The sequence below is a fragment of the Mirounga angustirostris genome, unplaced genomic scaffold (genome assembly GCF_029215605.1).
Source record: "Mirounga angustirostris isolate CCGP_5_RB_7025 unplaced genomic scaffold, mMirAng1.0.hap1 SCAF_6, whole genome shotgun sequence".
Classification (NCBI taxonomy): domain Eukaryota; kingdom Metazoa; phylum Chordata; class Mammalia; order Carnivora; family Phocidae; genus Mirounga; species Mirounga angustirostris.
This window is the reverse complement of record NW_026991714.1, coordinates 145,757,062-145,777,152: the sequence shown is the minus strand read 5'-3', so window position 1 is coordinate 145,777,152 and position 20,091 is coordinate 145,757,062. Positions and strand designations below refer to the sequence as shown.

Below are 20,091 nucleotides of genomic sequence, written 5' to 3'. Positions count from 1 at the left end.
TTTTTAAAAAGTTGGAGAATGATTTGCACTTTGGAGGTGTCAACCCACCAGAAATTATGCTATTCAATTGTTCATCAAGACCAGTGTGTTGTCTAGGTGCCAACAACACAAACTTGCATGGGAGGAAAAGGCTCCTATCTCCTTGGAACTTACCTCCTTTAATAGGAGGGGAAAGAGAAAATAAGCAAGTTTTGTTTTTTTTTTTTAAGACTGAGACAAAACAAAAGCAAAAATATCTGAGAGCAGTAAGTGCTATAAAACAAACATATTGATATCAACAAATAAAAAGGATAATGCATCATGACCAAATGCAGATTCTTCCAGAGATGGAAGGTTGGTCTAACATTTGAAAATCATTCAGTGTGATTCATCATGTTAACAAAGTATAGAAAAATTTTAGATCATTTCAACAGACACAGAAAAAAAACCACTTGTCAAAATTCAACACATATTTAGCATAAAGGGAACTTCAAGTTAATAAAAGCAAAACACTAAATGCTTTTTGCCCCTCTGAAATGGGTAATAAAGCAAGTATGTCTGCTCTCACCATGGCTCATCAACATTTTATTGGAGGTGTTAGCCAGTGCAGTAAGGTAAGAAAAAGAAATAAAAACTATGTAGATTGGAAAGGAAAAATGGAAACTATATTTTTGATGACATGATCATTTAAGGGAAACTTATGAAATCTTAAAAAAAAAAAAAAAGCTACGTAAGGCTACTAAAGAGACTCAAGTAAATGTGATGTGGCATCCTGAGTTGGACTAGAAAGACAGACCAGTTGCAGAAGTGGTGAAACTGGAACAAGTTCCATAGATTAGTTAATAGCATTGCCCAGTGTTAATTTCCTGATTTTGACCTTACTGTGGTTATGTAAGATGTTAACATTAGGGGAAGCAGGGTGAAGGGCATATGGGAATTCTCTGTATTATTTTGCAGTTTTTTTCTGTTGGCCTAAAATTATTTCAAAAAAAAAAAAAAGATTTTGTAAATGGTGAAAAAAAACCCATAGAATTAATAAGTAATTTTTAAAAGGTTGTAAGAAATACGGGAAATTTTAAAAAATCAGTTGTATATCTACTTACTAGTAATAATAATTGGAAAATGAAACACAATTACCACTTAAAATACTGTAGAGAGTCCATAAAAATCATATGGGTAAATTTAACATCTAATTTTAAATTACTACACATCAAAAACTATGAAATATTGCTGAAAGAAATTAAAGATGATCTAAATAAATGGGAAGATATGCCATGTTCACCAAAGAGACAACTCAAAGTTATTAAGATACCAATTCTTCCCAAAAGTGATCTATAGTTTCAAAGCAATGCATTAAAAAATCCTTGCAGGCTTTTTGTAAAATTGACAATTTGATTTTAAAGTGAATATGGAAAAGCAAAGGACCTGGAATAGCCAAAGCATTTCTGAAAAAGAACAAAGTTGGAGGACTAACACTATCTGATTTCAAGACTTAATATAGAGCTATATAGTCATGGCAGTGTGATATGGACATAAACAAGACCCACAGATCAATGGAACAGAGCAGGATCCCCAAATAGATCTCTTTTCACTGAGTGTCAAAATCTGAATTCACATAAATTATGTGCCTAATGTGTGTGTGTGTATACATTTTTAAAAAGCCTGTTGTTATATGAAAACAATGAAACATGGAACACTACATCAAAAACTAATGATGTCCTGCGTGGTGACTAACAGAACATAATAAAATTAAATTAAATTAAGAAAAATAAAAAGGCTGTTTCTTCTTGCCATTTCTCTGCACATGTCATATTATACCATCTGAGTGATGTCCACATAAAGGACCCACCCATCACCTTGAGCCCCATGGACAAAGAACACAGGACAAAGTCCTGCCAGAAAGAGATGATAGAGATGTTTGCATTCAGAGGAGCTGACGGCTTGTCCCACCTTCATTGCCTAATATCCCAGGTCTGCTGGACTCTTGCCTTTAAGCCAAAAACAATTTCCAAGTGTCCCTGAAGGAAACTTTCATGGGACAATGGCAGATTTTGCTTTCTTCCTCCTGTTGGCAAATCCCATTCCTGCCTTTGTTCCACTGTAAAAGGGGTATGTGTGTAATTAGTCCAAGCAAAGCGGCATCCCACTTGGAAAATGCCTTCACCCTGCTTCTCTTCACCCATCTCCTCTAAAGCAGCTGTCTGTGGAGTCTATTTCATGCTAAAAGTTAACAGAAAATCAGGGAGATGGATGAACTTGTACATTCTTTCCTCACATTCTTATACACCTTATCTCTGAACACTCACAGTTTTGCCACATGGGAAGTTCTCTGAGCCCCTGGCTATTACGAGTCTCTGCCCAGCATGGTCAAGAGTGTCCCCCTGCCTTGCACTTGTTACAATGTGCATTGTATTATACACTGCCCTTCTGTATGCCTGTCTCACCTCCCTACATTGGATCTCCCACAAGAGAGGGACCCTGTCTGTTCATCTCTGTAACCTCACCATCTAACAAAGAGTTGAGGTCATAGCAGGCATGACCATGTGAATGTATATATGAATATGTGAAAAGTGTTCTTCCTTACAGAGTTCTCCCTACACTTAAGTTGACTAAAACATCCTACTCTAATCCCCATATAACCAGCTTCTATACCGGCAGCTTTTGCCAGTAATGTCAATACTTGCAAAACATGCAAAACAAATGTTTAATGGTTAGTCCATCCCATAGGGTGCTTCTGTAAATGAGAGAAAGTGAAAATTTTGTCCACACACCAGTCAAAGGCTAGTCTCATCCCATCCCTACATCCCAACCCTAAATGTGCCAGGTTCTTGCCTCTGTATTTGTGCTCCACATTGCCACCAGACCACATGACCTTGAGTGACTCCCCTTAAGCCCTTTCTCTAACTTTCCACAAGTGGAATAAGCCACCGGGTAAGCCCTCCATCTGGTGAGCTAGCTGGGATGTCCGTCCCAGAGATGGCCAACTCCCTACTTCCCACATTCTCTTTTTGATAGTTTACTTCTCAGATGCGTCATGTAGCAACCCATAGAGGGGACAGAGTTGAGTCAGATGCCGGTGGGGCATGGTTCACAACAATACAAGAACAGAATCTGGACCCTGCTCAATCCTCACCATCAGGGGAGGGCAAGTAACACCACAAGCCTACTATCTTAACTTGAGATGGCTCCAGGGAGAACCAACTTTTCTCCTATTTTATTTGTGTTCAGACGTCACAAGGACTGATAGACAGAAAGGAGCATTCCAAATATGGGAAGTTTGCCCATCCCCTGTCTCCTGCCTTGTCTGGTTGTAGTGGGACCAGCAGAATCATGGTTGGGTTTTCCTGGCGCCATCTTCATGCCAGACTAACACAGGAAGTTGTTATTTAGAGATAAGGAAAACCACAGTTAACACCCTCCCTCCATAATCTGATGGAGTCTCAGAACTGCAAAGTCATTTCTGGGTTAGTCTATGGAAAATTAAGCGGATCTCCAGCCTCACTCGTCAGGGAAGCCATTAAGCCGAGTGAACTCAGCTGTTATGCCAGCTACACGCTCAGGAAGCTACAAGCTTCCGGCCTCATGGGAAGAGGGCAGGTTTCATGAGCATGAACCTAGTGGTACTTCCGCTGTGACAGAGGGACAACAGAATACCCATTCACTCCACAGCAGAGAGCCAAGGAAGAGAGGGTCATTTAAAGCTAGAAAGGAAGGAGTTGTTTAAAATGAAAACATTTTAAGGCAAATCTGTAGAGACAGAAAGGAGACTTGAAGACTGGTAGTCGACACAGGATTAATTGTAAATGGGCACAAGGGATCTTTTTAGGGTGATGGAAGTGTTCCAAACTGAATTGTAGAGATAGTTGCACAACTCGGTAAAGTTACTACAAATCATTGAATTACATGCCTAAAACAAGTGAATTTCATGGTGGGTAAAGTTTACCTTGATAAGGTTATCTTTTTAATTTTTTTCTTTTTAAAGATTTTATTTATTTATTTGACAGAGAGAGAGACAACAAGAGAGGGAACACAAGCGGGGGGAGGTGGGGAGAGGGAGAAGCAGGCTTCCCGTGGAGCAGGGAGCCCGATGCGGGGCTCCATCCCAGGACCCTGGGACCGTGACCTGAGCCGAAGGCAGACGCTTAATGACTGAGCCACTCAGGTGCCCCAATAAGGTTGTTTAAAAAAAAATTAAACTGTTGGGGCACCTGGCTGGCTCAGTCAGTAGAGCATGTGACTCTTGATCTCAGGATCATGAGTTCAAGCCTCATGTTGGGCGAAGAGCTGACTTAAAAAAAAATTAAACTGTTGAGCATGCCACCTTCTTCAAAGGACGTTGTGATGCATGTCTCACTCTCCTGCAGGAAAAGTGCCAACTCTTCATCATGGCCTAACAGGCTCTCCTGATCTTTGCTGCCTCCTTTTCTGGCCTTTTACCCATCACATCCCCATACTCCTTCTGCTCCTGCAAACCTGGTTCTTTCAGTTCCCTGGACTCACCAGCCTCTCCCAGCTCTCTCTGTTTTTCTGTTTCCTCTGTGTGGCAACCCCTCCTGTCCACCTAATTTGTCTTTCGTGGGTTAGTGCAGATCTCCCTTCCTCTATAGAGTGATCAAATCGAGCCCCACCCTCAGGGTGGGAAGGGGCGGGACTCCCCAGGCTTAGGAGCGCTGGGCCTCATGGACCTCTTCCAAGCTCTCTTTCCTGGGACTCATGTTTCCTTTGGGAATGAGGTCTCACTATCTGCTGCTGACCCCAGGGTCCTGGCGTTGGAGCGACGACCCACTTTCCCTGCCCCTGTCCTTCCCTTCAGCCTAAATGTAACCTTATGGCCAAGACCAGACTGGAGCAGTCAAAGCTTGGGCTCACTGTTCAGGGAAGTAGACACAATTAGTAAGGAGCATGGAACAACAAGATTCCGCTCATCTCTGGCTGTGAACTACCCCAGGGGCTCTCGGTCTGGCTCCTGGTTCTTGACTTTGCTCCCAGCCTTCTCCCTGTGACAGAAGCCACTTTCCCTCACCACCAGGGCACCTACAGGAAGGGCTAGACCTTCTAAGAGCTAAAATGCAAGAGAGTGAGACCCAGAGAGTGGCAGTAATTTTCTCTCCTGTTAAAGCCCTTCTTCCGTGGGCCCTTTTCCTGCCTGAGGACTGGCCTCTCCCTTATGCCTTCAGGGAGACCCCTCCACCTCCTACCCACAGTGGTGCGGCCTCACCTAAGTGATTCAACCAGTCAACCAGAGCAGAAACCGGCCCTAGAGATGCATGCTGCCGGGAGCTGAGGGCTGTTTTTGCTCACCACCCGCAAGCTCTCCCTTTACTCCCTGGCCAGCAGAGATGGATCTTGAACTACTGCCACAGAGCTTCTGGTTCACTGTATAGTGGCATCTTAGCTAAGTTTTGGGTTTTTTTTTTTTTTTTTCATTCCACAAATATTTATTGAGTGCCTTCTATGTGTCAGGGACCCTGATGGGGGCTTGGAAAATAGCAATTAATAAGTAAAGTTCTCGGGCTCTTGGAGCTTACATCCTACTGAGAGAGGGGAGACACTAATAACATAACTACAGATGGGCCTGCAAAGAACCCAGCAGAAATTCTGGTGGAGAAAACTAGAAAACTCACACAGGTGGGAATACCATCACTCTGGCTGAGATTCTCAAGTTTGACTGAGTTATCTCTCTGGCACTTGAAATTCCCCAGATAATCACCTGTTACCCCTCAGAGAGGAAAGAATCAGCAGCCCTGACACCTCAGCGTGTCCGAAACATTTCCCAGAGGTCGAGATGTGAAACGGGCCTCCCCTTGCCCCGAGGCTCCATATTCCCGGTGGACCTCCCAAGGAGGCTCGAAAAGGGCCACAGCTGACCCCATGCCTAAGTAACTCTTTGTAACAACTCTGCTTGAGCCGCCGTCTCCCCACTCCTTCTGCCAGGAGAAGGGGCCTGGAGCAGCTGGGAATGGGATTTGAGAAGCAGGTTGGTGTATAGCAGTGTGAGTCCTGGCCACGAGCCCTCTGGGCTGACCCTACCTTCTGATTCCTCCCAGGCACCAACCAGCTGCCTTTTGCACTTACCTGTGCATGTGAATCACCTGGGGAACTTTTGAAATGCACATCGGGATTCAGCAAATCTGGAGCAGGGCCTGAGATTCTGCATTTCTAACATGCTCCTAAGCGATCAATACCACTGCTACTGGTCCACAGACCACACCTGGACTAGCATCCCATGTTGAGTGGTCCTACACTGAGTCGCCACTTTGTTTTTCTTGGACCAGCAGCTTTGGTATCACCTGGGAACTTGTTGCCGTGCAGAGTTTTAAGTCCCACCCCAGATCTGCCAAATAAGACTTGGCATTTTAAGGAAATATCCAGGAGATTTATTTGCACGTTAACTTTGGAGAAGTGCTGGTCTGGAAGACCTTCCCAGGGCTCTGATCTGCCTAGAGCCAATGGCTTTGCAGAGGAAACTATGATTTTAAAGCACGCAGCTTCTCATATAAAGACTGTATCCTATGCAATGTTAAAAAGGAGCACCACTTCCATAAATGAGGGGGCTACTACATAGAAAATCTTACCGCTGGAGAGGGGAGATGGCGGATGGGTCTTTGGAGAGACAACTTGCAATGAGCAGCAGGACCCACCAGAGGGAGCCAGAGCCCAGGCGCTGACTGCAGGGCCGCAAGTGGGGAGGAAGAAAGTCCTTCTGGTTTTTGTGGGTGATTTGCAAGTGCGCGTACTGCGCACACATGCACGCATTTCTTGGTAGCCATATAAAATTAAGCTGGAAAATACTTTTAAAAAGGTGGGAAATAATTGAGCATTATAGCTGAAAAACTGAGAGTAGGAAGTTAAGAGAGTTCAAAAGAAAAAACCCAAGTTTTTAGAGACTGTAGAATATCATTATAAATATATATAATGTAATCTAGGAGAGTATTGTCCCTACCTAGGGTAGGAAATGATTTCTTTTTTTTTTTTTTAAAGATTTTATTTATTTATTTGACAGAGAGAGACACAGCGAGAGAGGGAACACAAGCAGGGGGAGTGGGAGAGGGAGAAGCAGGCTCCCCGCAGAGCAGGGAGCGCAATGCGGGACTCGATCCCAGGACCCTGGGATCATGACCTGAGCTGAAGGCAGTCGCTTAACAACTGAGCCACCCAGGCGCCCAGGAAATGATTTCTTAAACAAGGCTTGGGAAGCACTAACCAATCAAGGAAAGACTGGTAAGTTGGGAGTGCACCTGGCATAAGAGACACTTAAATTTAAGAAAGGAGAGGGCCAAGTCCACAGTAGGAGCAGGTGTTTGCCATGTGTTGAACCGGTGAAGGGCTTCCATCAAGAATATGTAAGGACATCCCACATATCAACAAGAAAACAAAAGCTTATTAGAAAAAATGGGCAGGGGCGGAGCAAGATGGCGGAAGAGTAGGAGACCTGGATTTCCTCTCCTCTCAGGAATTCAGCTGGATAGGGATCAAACCATTCTGAACACCTACGAACTCAACAGAAGATCGAAGAAAGGAAGAGCAGCAACTCTCTGAACAGAAAAGCGACCACTTTCTGGAAGGTAGGACATGGGGAGAAGTGAATCTGAGGCGATTGGGGAGGATAGATGGCGGGGGAGGGGCCTCCGTCGGCCGCTTCTGGCAAGTGATAGAACCACGGAGCACAGAATCGGAACTTTTAAAAGTCTGCTCCGCCGAGGGACGTCACTCCGGTGGCTAAGCGGGGGGTGGAACCCTCCGGGACAGTGTGGTCTTGAGACCCTCGGGGTCACAGAAAGACCGGGGTGCCTGAGTGTGGCAGAGCTCCCAGGGATCGGAGCGGGGAAGCCGGCTGCAGAGGCGGAGCCCAGGCGCGGGCTCTCAGCTCAGGGCTGCCATTGACCGGGATCCGCGGCCCAGTCGGGCCCCTGCTCCTCCAGCAGGGACCCAACAAGCGGCAGATCCGGGGAGACTCACCTTCCTCCCCCGGGAGGAGCCGCGCGGGAGTGCACCGCAGGGATCGGCTGGGTTTGGAGACTCCACCCGGGGTCGGGGGCCAGAGATAGAAACGCGCGGTCACAGGCCGGGTGAGCACGGAGTGAGGCCGGAGATCGGGGAGACGGGGGTGACTGGCAGCTTTTCTCTGGGGGCTCACTGAGGAGCGGGGCCCCGAGTTCTTGGCTCCTCCGGGGCGGAGATTGGGAGGCCGCCATTTTCACTCTCCACCTCCAAAGCTGTACGGAAAGCTCGCAGGGAACAAAAGCCCCGGAGAGCAAACCGAGCAGATGACTTAGCCGGGAGGGGGCAAGGGCGGGGCAATTCCGCCTCCGGCAGAGACATTTGGAAACCACGGCAACAGGCTCCTCCCCAGAAGATCAGCGAGAACAGCCGGCCAAGACCAAGTTTACCGATCAATGAGAACGGCAGAACTCCAGCGCTAGGGGAATACTGCACATAGAATTCACGGCGTTTTTACCATGATTCTTTAGTCTTTCAAAGTTAATTTTTTTTAACTGTTTTTTGTGGGGGTTTTTTGAATTTTCCTTTTTCCTTTTTCAACCAACATCTTACCAATCCCTTTTTTAAAAAACATTTTTATTTTTCATTTTTAGAGTCATATTCTATCCCTTCATAGTAGTTACCCGTATTTTTGGCATATATATATATATATATATATATATATATATATATGTTGTTCTCTCTTTAAAATTTGGAGATAGTTTCTTCTAACAGATCAAAATATACCCTAAATCTCTAGTGTACGGTTTTTTTCTACTCCCCTGCCTGATCACATTCTCTCCCTTTTTTTTTCTTTTTTTTTTTAAAGACTCTTCTTTCTTTTTTCAAACAACTTCTTATCAATTCCTTTTATAAAATTTTTTATAATTTTCATCTTTATAGTCATATTCCATCCCTTCATCATATCAACCCTTATTTTTGTACATATATAAGTTTTTCTTTCATTAAAATTTTGTGAGGCACTTTCTTCTAACAGACCAAAATACACCCAAAATCTAGTGTGTGGCACTGATCTATGTACCAGCCTGATCATATTTGATCATAATCATTTTTTGTTTGTTTTGTTCTGTTTTTGTTTGTTTTTATCTTTATCTTTTTCTTTTTTCTCTCTTTCCCTTTCTTTTCCCCCTGCTTCAAGTCTTTTCTGATTTGTTTAGAGTATATTTTCAGGTTCTTACCCTGTTAGCATTTTATTCTCTCATTCATCTATTCTCCTCTGGACAAAATGACAAGGCAGAAAAAATCACCTCAACAAAAAGAACGAGAGGTAGTACCAACTGCCAGGGACCTATTCAATACAGACATAAGTACAATGTCGGATCTAGAGTTCAGAATCATCACTTTAAAGATACTAGCTGGGCTTGAAAAAAGCATGGAAGTTATTAGAGAAACCCTTTCTGGAGAAGTAAAAGAACTAAAATCTAACCAAGTCGAAATCAAAAAGCCTATTAATGAGGTACAATCAAATATGGGGGTGCTAACTGCTAGGCTAAATGAGGCAGAAGAGAGAATCAGTGATATAGAAGACCAAATGATGGAAAATAAAGAACCTGAGAAAAAGAGAGATAAACAACTACTGGATCACGAGGGCAGAATTCGAGAGATAAGTGATACCATAATATGAAACAACATTAGAATAATTGGGATCCCAGAAGAAGAAGAAAGAGAGAGAGGGGCAGAAGGTATACTGGAGCAAGTTATAGCAGAGAACTTCCCTAATTTGGGGAAGGAAACAGGCATCAAAATCCAAGAAGCACAGAGAACCCCTCTCAAAATCAATAAAAATAGGTCAACACCCTGACATCTAATAGTAAAACTTACGAGTCTCAGAGACAAAGAAAATCCTGAAAGCAGCTCAGGAGAAGAGATATGTAACCTACAATGGTAGAAACATTAGATTGGCAACAGACCTATCCACAGAGACCTGGCAGACCAGAAAGGACTGGCATAATATCTTCAGAGCACTAAATGAGAAAAATACGCAGCAAAGAATACTATATCCAGCAAGGCTGTCATTGAAAATTGAAGGAGAGATAAAAAGCTTCCAGGACAAACAAAAACTAAAGGAATTTGCAAAAACGAAACCAGCCCTACAAGAAATATTGAAAGGGGTCCTCTAAGCAAAGACAGAGCCTAAAAGCAACATAGACCAGAAAGGAACACAGACAATATACAGTAACAGTCACTTTACAGGCAGTACAATGGCACTAAATTCCTACCTTTCAATAGTTACCCTGAATGTAAATGGGCTAAATGCCCCAATCAAAAGACACAGGCTATCAGATTGGATTAAAAAACAAGACCCATCGATATGCTGTCTGCAAGAGACTCATTTTAGACCCAAAGACACCCCCAGATTGAAAGTGAGGGGGTGGAAAACCATTTACCATGCTAATGGACACCAAAAGAAAGCTGGGGTGGCAATCCTTATATCAGACAAATTAGATTTTAAACCAAAGACTGTAATAAGAGATGAGGAAGGACACTATATCCTACTTAAAGGGTCTATCCAACAAGAAGATATAACAATTGTAAATATCTATGCCCCTAACATGGGAGCAGCCAATTATATAAGGCAATTAATAACAAAAGCAAAGAAACACATTGACAACAATACAATAATAGTGGGGGACTTTAAAACCCCCCTCACTGAAATGGACAGATCATCTAAGCAAAAGATCAACAAGGAAATAAAGACTTTAAATGACACACTGGACCAAATGGACTTCACAGATATATTCAGAACATTCCATCCCAAAGCAACGGAATACACATTCTTTTCTAGTGCCCATGGAACATTCTCCAGAATCGATCACATCCTAGGTCATAAATCAGGTCTCAACCAGTACCAAAAGATTGGGATCATTCCCTGAATATTTTCAGACCACAATGCTTTGAAACTAGAACTCAATCACAAGAGGAAAGTCGGAAAGAACTCAAATACATGGAGGCTAAAGAGCATCCTACTAAAGAATCAATGGCTCAACCAGGAAATTAAAGAAGAATTAAAAAAAATTCATGGAAACCAATGAAAATGAAAACACAACTATTCAAAATCTTTGGGATGCAGCAAAGGCAGTCTTAAGAGGAAAGTACATAGCAATACAAGCCTTTCTCAAGAAACAAGAAAGGTCTCAAGTACACAACCTAACCCTACACTTAAAGGAGCTGGAGAAAGAACAGCAAATAAAGCCTAAACCCAGCAGGAGAAGAGAAATAATAAAGATCAGAGCAGAAATCAATGAAATAGAAACTAAAAGAACAGTAGAACAGACCAACGAAACTAGGAGCTGGTTCTTTGAAAGAATTAACAAGATTGATAAACCCCTGGCCAGACTTATCAAAAAGAAAAGAGAAATGACCCAAATCAACAAAATCATGAGCGAAAGAGGAGAGATCACAACCAACACCAAAGAAATACAAACAATTATAAGAACATATTATGAGCAACTCTGTGCCAGCAAATTAGATAATCTGGAAGAAATGGATGCATTCCTAGAGATGTATCAACTATCAAAACTGAACCAGGAAGAAATAGAAAACCTGAACAGACCTACAACCATTAAGGAAATTGAAGCAGTCATCAAAAATCTCCCAACAAACAAAAGCCCAGGGCCAGATGGCTTCCCAGGGGAATTCTACCAAACATTTCAAGAAGAATTAATACCTATCCTTCTGAAACTGTTCCAAAAAATAGAAATGGAAGGCAAACTTCCAAACTCATTTTATGAGGCCTCCATTACCTTGATCCCAAAACCAGACAAAGACCCCATCAAAAAGGAGAATTACCAATATCCTTGATGAACATGGATGCAAAAATTCTCACCAAAATACTAGCCAATAGGATCCAACAGTACATTAAAAGGATTATTCACCACGACCAAGTGGGATTGATCCCTGGGCTGCAAGGTTGCTTCAACATCCACAAATCAATCAACGTGATACAATACATTAACAAAAGAAAGAACAAGAATCATATGATCCTCTCAATAGATGCAGAAAAAGCATTTCACAAAGTACAGCACCCTTTCTTGATCAAAAGTCTTCAGAGTACAGGCATAGAGGGTACATACCTCAATATCATAAAAGCCATCTATGAAAAACCTACAGCAAATATCATTCTCAATGGGGAAAAACTGAGAGCTTTTCCCCTAAGGTCAGGAACGCAGCAGGGATGTCCACTATCACCACTGCTATTCAACATAGTATTGGAAGTCCTAGCCACAGCAATCAGACAACAAAAAGAAATCAAAGGCATCCAAATTGGCAAAGAAGAAGTCAAACTCTCACTCTTTGCAGATGATATGATACTTTATGTGGAAAACCCCAAAGACTCCACCCCAAAACTGCTAGAACTCATACAGGAATTCAGTAAAGTGGCAGGATATAAAATCAATGCACAGAAGTCAGTGGCATTCCTATACACCAACAACAAGACAGAAGAAAGAGAAATTAAGGAGTTGATCCCATTTACAATTGCACCCAAAACCATGATACCTAGGAATAAATCTAACCAAAGAGGCAAAGGATCTGTACTCAGAAAACTATAAAATACTCATGAAAGGGCGCCTGGGTGGCTCAGTCCGTTAAGCGACTGCCTTCGGCTCAGGTCATGATCCTGGAGTCCCTGGATTGAGTCCCGCATCGGGCTCCCTGCTCGGCAGGGAGTCTGCTTCTCCCTCTGCCCTCTTCCCTCTCATGCTCTCTGTCTCTCATTCTCTCTCTCGCAAAAAAAAAAAAAAAAAAAAAAAAAAAATTAAAATACTCATGAAAGAAATTGAGGAAGACACAAAGAAATGGAAAAACGTTCCATGCTCATGGATTGGAAGAACAAATATTGTGAAGATGTCAATGCAACCTAGAGCAATCTACACATTCAATGCAATCCCCATCAAAATACCATCCACTTTTTTCAAAGAAATGGAACAAATAATCCTAAAATTTGTATGGAACCAGAAAAGACCCCGAATAGCCAGAAGAATGTTGAAAAAGAAAAGCAAAGCTGGTGGCATCACAATTCCGGACTTCCAGCTCTATTAGAAAGCTGTCATCATCAAGACAGTATGGTACTGACACAAAGACAGACACATAGATCAATGGAACAGAATAGAGAGCCCAGAAATGGACCCTCAACTCTATGGTCAACTAATCTTTGACAAAGCAGGAAAGAATGTCCAATGGCAAAAAGACAGTCTCTTCAACAAATGGTGTTGGGAAAATTGGACAGCCACATGCAGAAGAATGAAACTGGACCATTTCCTTACACCACACACAAAAATAGACTCCAAATGGTTGAAAGACCTCAGTGTGAGACAGGAGTCCATCAAAATCCTAAAGGAGAACAGAGGCAGCAACCTCTTCGACCTCAGCCGCAGCAACTTCTTCCTGGAAACATTGCCAAAGGCAAGGGAAGCAAGGGCAAAAATGAACTATTGGGATTTCATCAAGATAAAAAGCTTTTACACAGCAAAGGAAACAGTCAACAAAACCAAAAGACAACCGACAGAATGGGAGAAGATATTTGCAAATGACATATCAGATAAAGGGCTAGTATCCAAAATCTATAAAGAAGTTATCAAACTCAACACCCAAAGAACAAAGAATCCAATCAAGAAATGGGCAGAAGACATGAGCAGACATTTTTCCAAAGAAGACATCCAAATGGCCAACAGACACATGAAAAAGTGCTCAACATCACTCGGCATCAGGGAAATCCAAATCAAAACCTCAATGAGATATCACCTCACACCAGTCAGAATGGCTAAAATTAACAAGTCAGGAAATGACAGATGTTGGCGGGGATGCGGAGAAAGGGGAACCCTCCTACACTGTTGGTGGGAATGCAAGCTGGTGCAGCCACTCTGGAAAACAGTATGGAGGTTCCTCAAAAAGTTGAAAATAGAGCTCCCATATGATCCAGCAATTGCACTACTGGGTATTTACCCCAAAGATACAAATGTAGGGATCTGAAGGGGTATGTGCACCCCGATGTTTATAGCAGCAATGTCCACAATAGCCAAACTGTGGAAAGAGCCAAGATATCCATCAACAGATGAATGGATAAAGAAGAGGTGGTATATATATACAATGGAATATTATGCAGCCATCAAAAGGAATGAGATCTTGCCATTTGAAATGACGTGGATGGAACTGGAGGGTATTATGCTGAGCGAAATAAGTCAAACAGAGAAAGACATGTATCATATGACTTCACTGATATGAGGAATTCTTAATCTCAGGAAACAAACTGAGGGTTGCTGGAGTGGGGGGTGGGGTGGGAGGGATGGGGTGACTGCGTGATAGACACTGGGGAGGGTATGTGCTATGGTGAGCGCTGTGTATTGTGCAAGACTGTTGAATCTCAGATCTGTACCTCTGAAACAAATAATGCAACATATGTTAAGAAAAAAAAAAGATAGCAGGAGGGGAAGAATGAAGGGGGGGAAATCAGAGGCTGAGATGAACCATGAGAGACGATAGACTCTGAAAAACAAACTGAGGGTTCTAGAGGGGAGGGGTGTGGGAGGATGGGTTAGCCTGGTGATGGGTATTAAAGAGGGCACGTTCTGCATGGAGCACTGGGTGTTATGCACAAACAATGAATCATGGAACACTACATCTAAAACTAATGATGTAATGTATGCTGATTAACATAACAATAAAAAATTTTTTTAAATCGGCAAAAGACTAGAACAGACATTTCACAAAGGGTCAACTCAATGGCCAACAGAAAAAGCATTCAGTCTCATTTGTACCCAGAAAAATGCAAATTAAAGCCACTGTGAGATACCACAACATACCCACCAGTGTTGACAAGGGGGAATTACTGGTGGGATTGTGAACTGGTAGAAACTTTGGAATAGAGCTGAGAATTTTGTAGGAAATCGATGCTACACATACCCTAGAACCCAGGACTTCTGCTCCTAGATTTGCACCCACTGGAAAGCATGCACATAACCCAAGGAGACATGTACAAGAATGCCCCCCAAATCATTATGATTATGAAATCATATGACTAAGAAATCATAACATAATCATGCTAAGCAACGATGAAAATGAGCCAAAGTCAAACATATTGGTAAGAGAGTCTGAAAAACACAATGTTCGGGGAAAAAAGCAGACACAAGGGAGTACATATTATATGCATCTATTACCACAAAGTTCCAAAGTGGGAGAACAGCAAAAAACCCTGCTGTTTAAAGACTACAAAAAAACATTTAAACTAATCTTTAAAAACCTAGTAAATATAAGTAGGTTTGATGATTAATTTTATGTGTCAACTTGGCTGGGCCATGAATAACTCTGGATGTTTCTGTGAGGATGTTTTTGGATGAGATTAACATTTAAATCAGTGGACTTTGGGTAAAGCAAACTGCCCTTCATACCATGGGTGGGCCTCACCCAATCAGTTGAAGGCATGAACAGAAGAAAGACTGACGTACCTCCAGGAAGAAGAAATTCTGGCAGCAGGCCTGACCTGCAACAGGGGCTCTTCCCTGGGTCCCCAGCCTGCCAGTCTTCCAGCCTCCAAAATCATGTAAGCCACTTCCTTAAACTCTCTTCTCTGTCTCTCTGAACAGCGCTGACTAATACAGTAGGTTAAAATAGAAGAAATGTATATAAAAGGTAAAGGCTACAAGGCAGAGACATAAAACGAACATGACAGTAAAACATAGAGGATTAAAATGACAGGCAGTAGAAGAGGAAGCGTAGAGAACAAGCCAGCCTACGGGGTTGATGACAGTGAATAAAAATGAGCACAAAACCACGTAACAGTCAGGAATAAGACCTGAAGTAAAAATGATCGGGGAGAAATATCTTAAAAAAAAAAAAACCAACAAAAAGGTTGGGGATGGCAATGAGAGGGAGAGAAGGAAGTGAGCTCGAAGCAGGTTAGTGGCGCTGAGTGCGAAGCATCAGTTTCCCCACAATGTGAAGACCTGTTGTCATGGTGCCACCCTCCCAGGCAGACTGGCAGGGTGCCCCTTTCTCACCGCCTTTCCCTGATGTCTGGAGAAGCTGGGTCCTGACCTTGGCACCCTTTCCTGTCCATATATTTTGGAATGGGACCATAGCTCCTCCTCCTAAATATCTGGAGGTACCAGCCTGCTGAAACACAGCCAGACCTAGAGGATCCCTCATCAGCGCATAGCCCAGAGTAACCAGGGCTGATGTCTGTGTATTTCCTGCTTGTCTGTTTCCCTCTTGCATATTTGTGTATTTATAGCACCCAGATCCTCCTCTATATAAGTTTTATGTTCTGCCTTTTTAAAATATCACATTACACCACAGATACATTATTGGAAATTTGTCCAAGACTGGCTTTTTGATAGGTACATAATATTCCATCATATATCATTCACTGATTGTTTCACAACTATGTGTTGAGTGCATATGATGTGTCAGGTGTGTGGTTCATGCAAGGTCACTCTTCATTAGCACAGACGGCTGAGTCACTGAACACAGAGCAGGAGACCTTTTCTTTACTGCTAAGAGATACTCTTTGCAGATTCCTGGGTTTGGAGCTGTTCCAGGTAACTAAACTTGCTTGTGTGAATGGGAGGAGCACCGTTGTGTTTTAGATGTTTCACATGGAGTATGAGCACTGGACCACGTCCTAAACATCCTCACTTTGAATTTCCTGGTGGAGTCAAAGGCAACCTTTAGGACCCATACTTGTCAGAGACAACACGGAAGTCCTCTTCCATGAGCCACTGTTTCCTTTTCATTTTTTCCAGTGGGTAATACACTCCTATGGTTCTAAATTCAAGACAGAATAATGTGTACAGTGAAAAGGCTCATTTCCACCACTTTCTCATCTGCCAGGTACCCACCTCCAGTAGCCATTTTTATTATTTTTGTGTGTGTATTATCCTAGATTTTCTTTATGCAAAATACAAATATATATGCTTATTTGTTCCTTTCCCACTCTAAAAGGTAGTCTACAACTTATATTCTTTTGCACCTTGCTTTGTGCGTTTATGCAAAAACCATACTTAATCATATTTCTTGGAGGTATTTCCATACAAATAAAGATCTTCCTCCCTTGATCTTTATTACTGCAGCATAGTATTCCATTGTATGGTTGATCATAACTCTCTAACCAATCCCTGTTAATGGACATTTGAGTGTGTCATTAGGTTTGTCATCCCAAACAGGCTGTGTTGACTAACCTTGTGCATATTTTATTTTATACACATAATTGCTGGGCCAAGGGTAAATGCATTTGTAACATTTGATATATATATAGTCATATTACTTTTTGTAGGGGTTGGGCCAGTGTCCATTCTCACCAGGAACACTCTTGATCCCACCTTTGGCCAGAGGCCCGGGACGATTGCTAATTGAGTCAGCAAGCTAAGCATCTGCTCCGCGAGGCCCCATGCTAGACCACAGCAACACAAGAATAAGATGCTGCTGGTACTTCCTTTTGAGCAGAGGGAGAGCCAGACTTATTGGACAACCAAGGCAATCTGTGACAGGGCTATAGCATAATGATACCAAGACTATGAGAACACAGACAAAGGGGTGATTTATTCCACAAGGAAAACTTCAGGGGAGGCACAGGTGAGCTTGAGAGACAGCAAGTTGCCAAGGGGAGGAGAGGTCCCTGACACCTGGGCGCAGCATGAACAACAGCTGGTTCCAAGAAACTGGTTCCAGGAGCCGTGGATAGCATACTTTGATGGAGCATGAGGAACCAAGATTGGAGAGGCAAGTGAAAACCAGAGAGAGACTGAGCCTTCATCCTAAAGGGACTGAGCAGTCTCTGTTGGCTTGTAGGTGGCAGTGACGTGGTCAGATCGTCCCTCCAGCCACGAGCTCTGCCCCCCCTATTGCCCTGGACTCCAGCACTGCAGGAACATGGTACTGCGTGTCCATTTCACCCCAGGGCATCCTGTGATGCCTAAACTCAGACCTCACAATAGCCCCCAAGCAGGCCAGTTATGATGCAAGAGAAGTTTGTGACTGTCCCTTGGGTTCCTATTACACTGTCCTAGAAAGCAACTCCAGGCATTGACGCCTCCTATCCTAGCCTAGTGTGGGACTATGATCAGAGAATGGGAGAATGGCTGTCAGAAGGTAGGAAAACAGAGGACCCAAGAAAGGAAAGCTGCAGAGGGAATGTGGAATAAGAACGGAACACCAGTCAGAATATGTACCATGAGCGATTCCTTTCGGGATAAAGACTCCCTGTGCTGCCAACGGGGTCTGTGTTCGGCTTCGCCATTGGAGTGAGTGTAGCTGTGCTTCTGGTCCTTTCTCCCCATCCCCCTGCCCCCCAGAACGAACCAAGGGGAGGAGCCCACCCCAGTCACAGTGGTCCTAGCCTGACGAATGCAGAGTCGCCCTAATTCCCGCCCCCCCCCAAAACTATAAGTAGAAAGACCCTTCCTGGAGTCCTACTTTACCTGCCTCTCTGCCTTTCAGGATATGGACCAAATTCTACCAATCAGATCCACGAATTGCCCTCGGGAAATACTCCCCCTTGGAAAAAGAGATCCTAGTAAGTGTCCTAAAGCTTATTCACAGGGAGGCCCCGCTGAAGCAAGGCAGTAGGTTGGGGGGTGGAGCAGGAGGTTCAAAACCCACCAGCCACGGAGACACAAGTCTCCCAGTGGCCTCGAGTTGGCTGCGTCCGCTGGAGGCTCCCACACCTGCATAGCAAATCCTCCCTTGTTCCAAAGTCCTGGTCAGGAATAGAGCTGTGAGTGCTGATGACAGACGGGAGCTGCCATCTCTGGAGCCCTTCCCTTGTGCGAGCTGCTTTCATATGTAAGGTCTCGCCATGCCCTGTAAGTTGGTACTATTCTTCCAAATTCACCGTAGAGAAGAAGAGACAGGATTTGAACCCAGCCTGTCTGACCCCACAGCTCCTCCCTGCTTCCCACTGCACAGGGGCTCAGACTCTCAGCCACAGGGGGAGAGGGGCCACGAGGCAATTCTTTCGGTGGGTGCCCTGTTCCTGTCCCGTTGCGATTTTAACAGTCCCCTTCACGTTGTCAGCGTCTGGGTGGTGTTCACACCGTAGCGGCAAAACGGCTTCTGACTCACAAGCAAGAGGAAGAGTGGAAGATGCTCAAGGAGCTCCAATCACTGTCTTCGGACTACAAGCGGGCGATGGACTATAGAACACAGCATTCCCCTCCCTGTGCTACCTGTAGGCCCCTCGAAAAAATATGGACTGCAAAGGTGATCGTGCCCCCAGAGGAGTTAAGAATGCCACAGCGCGAGAAGCTCACCATCATCAAGCACATAGAACGGATGCAGCTTGCTCGAGCCCTGAGAAACAGGCAACTCTTGCCCTACATTGAGAGGTTTCGGGGCTCTTCCTTTCTGTCCAGAGGGGGCCTGTGCCCAAAGGCGAAAGACAAGACGAGGGAAGACGAGGATGACAAGGACGCTGATTTCTACAGTGACACCAAGCAAGAGGCGAGAAGCAACGCAGAGAACACAGCCATAAAAAGACAAGAAATAAACCTGAACGTAATTTTCAAGTCAGAGGAACCAAAAAAGTGTTTCACACACCAGCCAAATGACCGGAAACCATTCTTCCCCACCAAGAAAGTGGAACGCTCCATCACGGGCTTAACCAACCGGAATCTCCTCCCCGTAGCTGAATTCCCTGGCGACCTAATGCTGATGAATCAGGATTTCATATCCCGGGGAGCCCACCCCACTGAGGGGACGAAGGTCAGCCTCCCGGGGGAAGAGAGCGTCTGGAAAGAGTACACGCACAGAGCCGCTCATCAGGATTAAAGTCCTACTATTCCCATGGTAACCAAGGGTCCTGGTCCTTATTACTCCCGAGGCTCTGCCCGGGTCCCTGGATCTCCAGGGCTCCTCCAGGTAAGACCTACCGGCAGAGGCTTCCTGGTTTCAGACATCCCTTGGCTCTCGGCTCTCGGCTGCCACCCTCACCCACAGCCCGGGCCTTTCCAGGATGCAGACCCCTCCTTTGCACCCACTGCCACGGGGCCTGTGTCTTTTGCCCCTGCCGGTGAAACAGACCACCCTCAAATGTACTGGCTTAAAACAACACTCACTCATTTAGCTTGTAATTCTGTGGCTCAGCAATTTAGGTTGGGTTCAGTCGGCTTCCTCTCGTGT

General features: G+C 44.0%; 1 protein-coding gene across 1 annotated transcript; it reads left to right on the top strand.

Moving 5' to 3' along the window:
• Positions 1–18,030: 18,030 nt before the first annotated feature.
• Positions 18,031–19,740, top strand: CUNH10orf120 (chromosome unknown C10orf120 homolog). Its single transcript, XM_045879225.2, has 3 exons — positions 18,031–18,215; positions 18,412–18,487; positions 18,988–19,740. The coding sequence occupies exons 1-3, from the start codon at positions 18,031–18,033 to the stop codon at positions 19,738–19,740; spliced, it is 1,014 nt and encodes a 337-aa protein (XP_045735181.2).
• Positions 19,741–20,091: the final 351 nt, after the last annotated feature.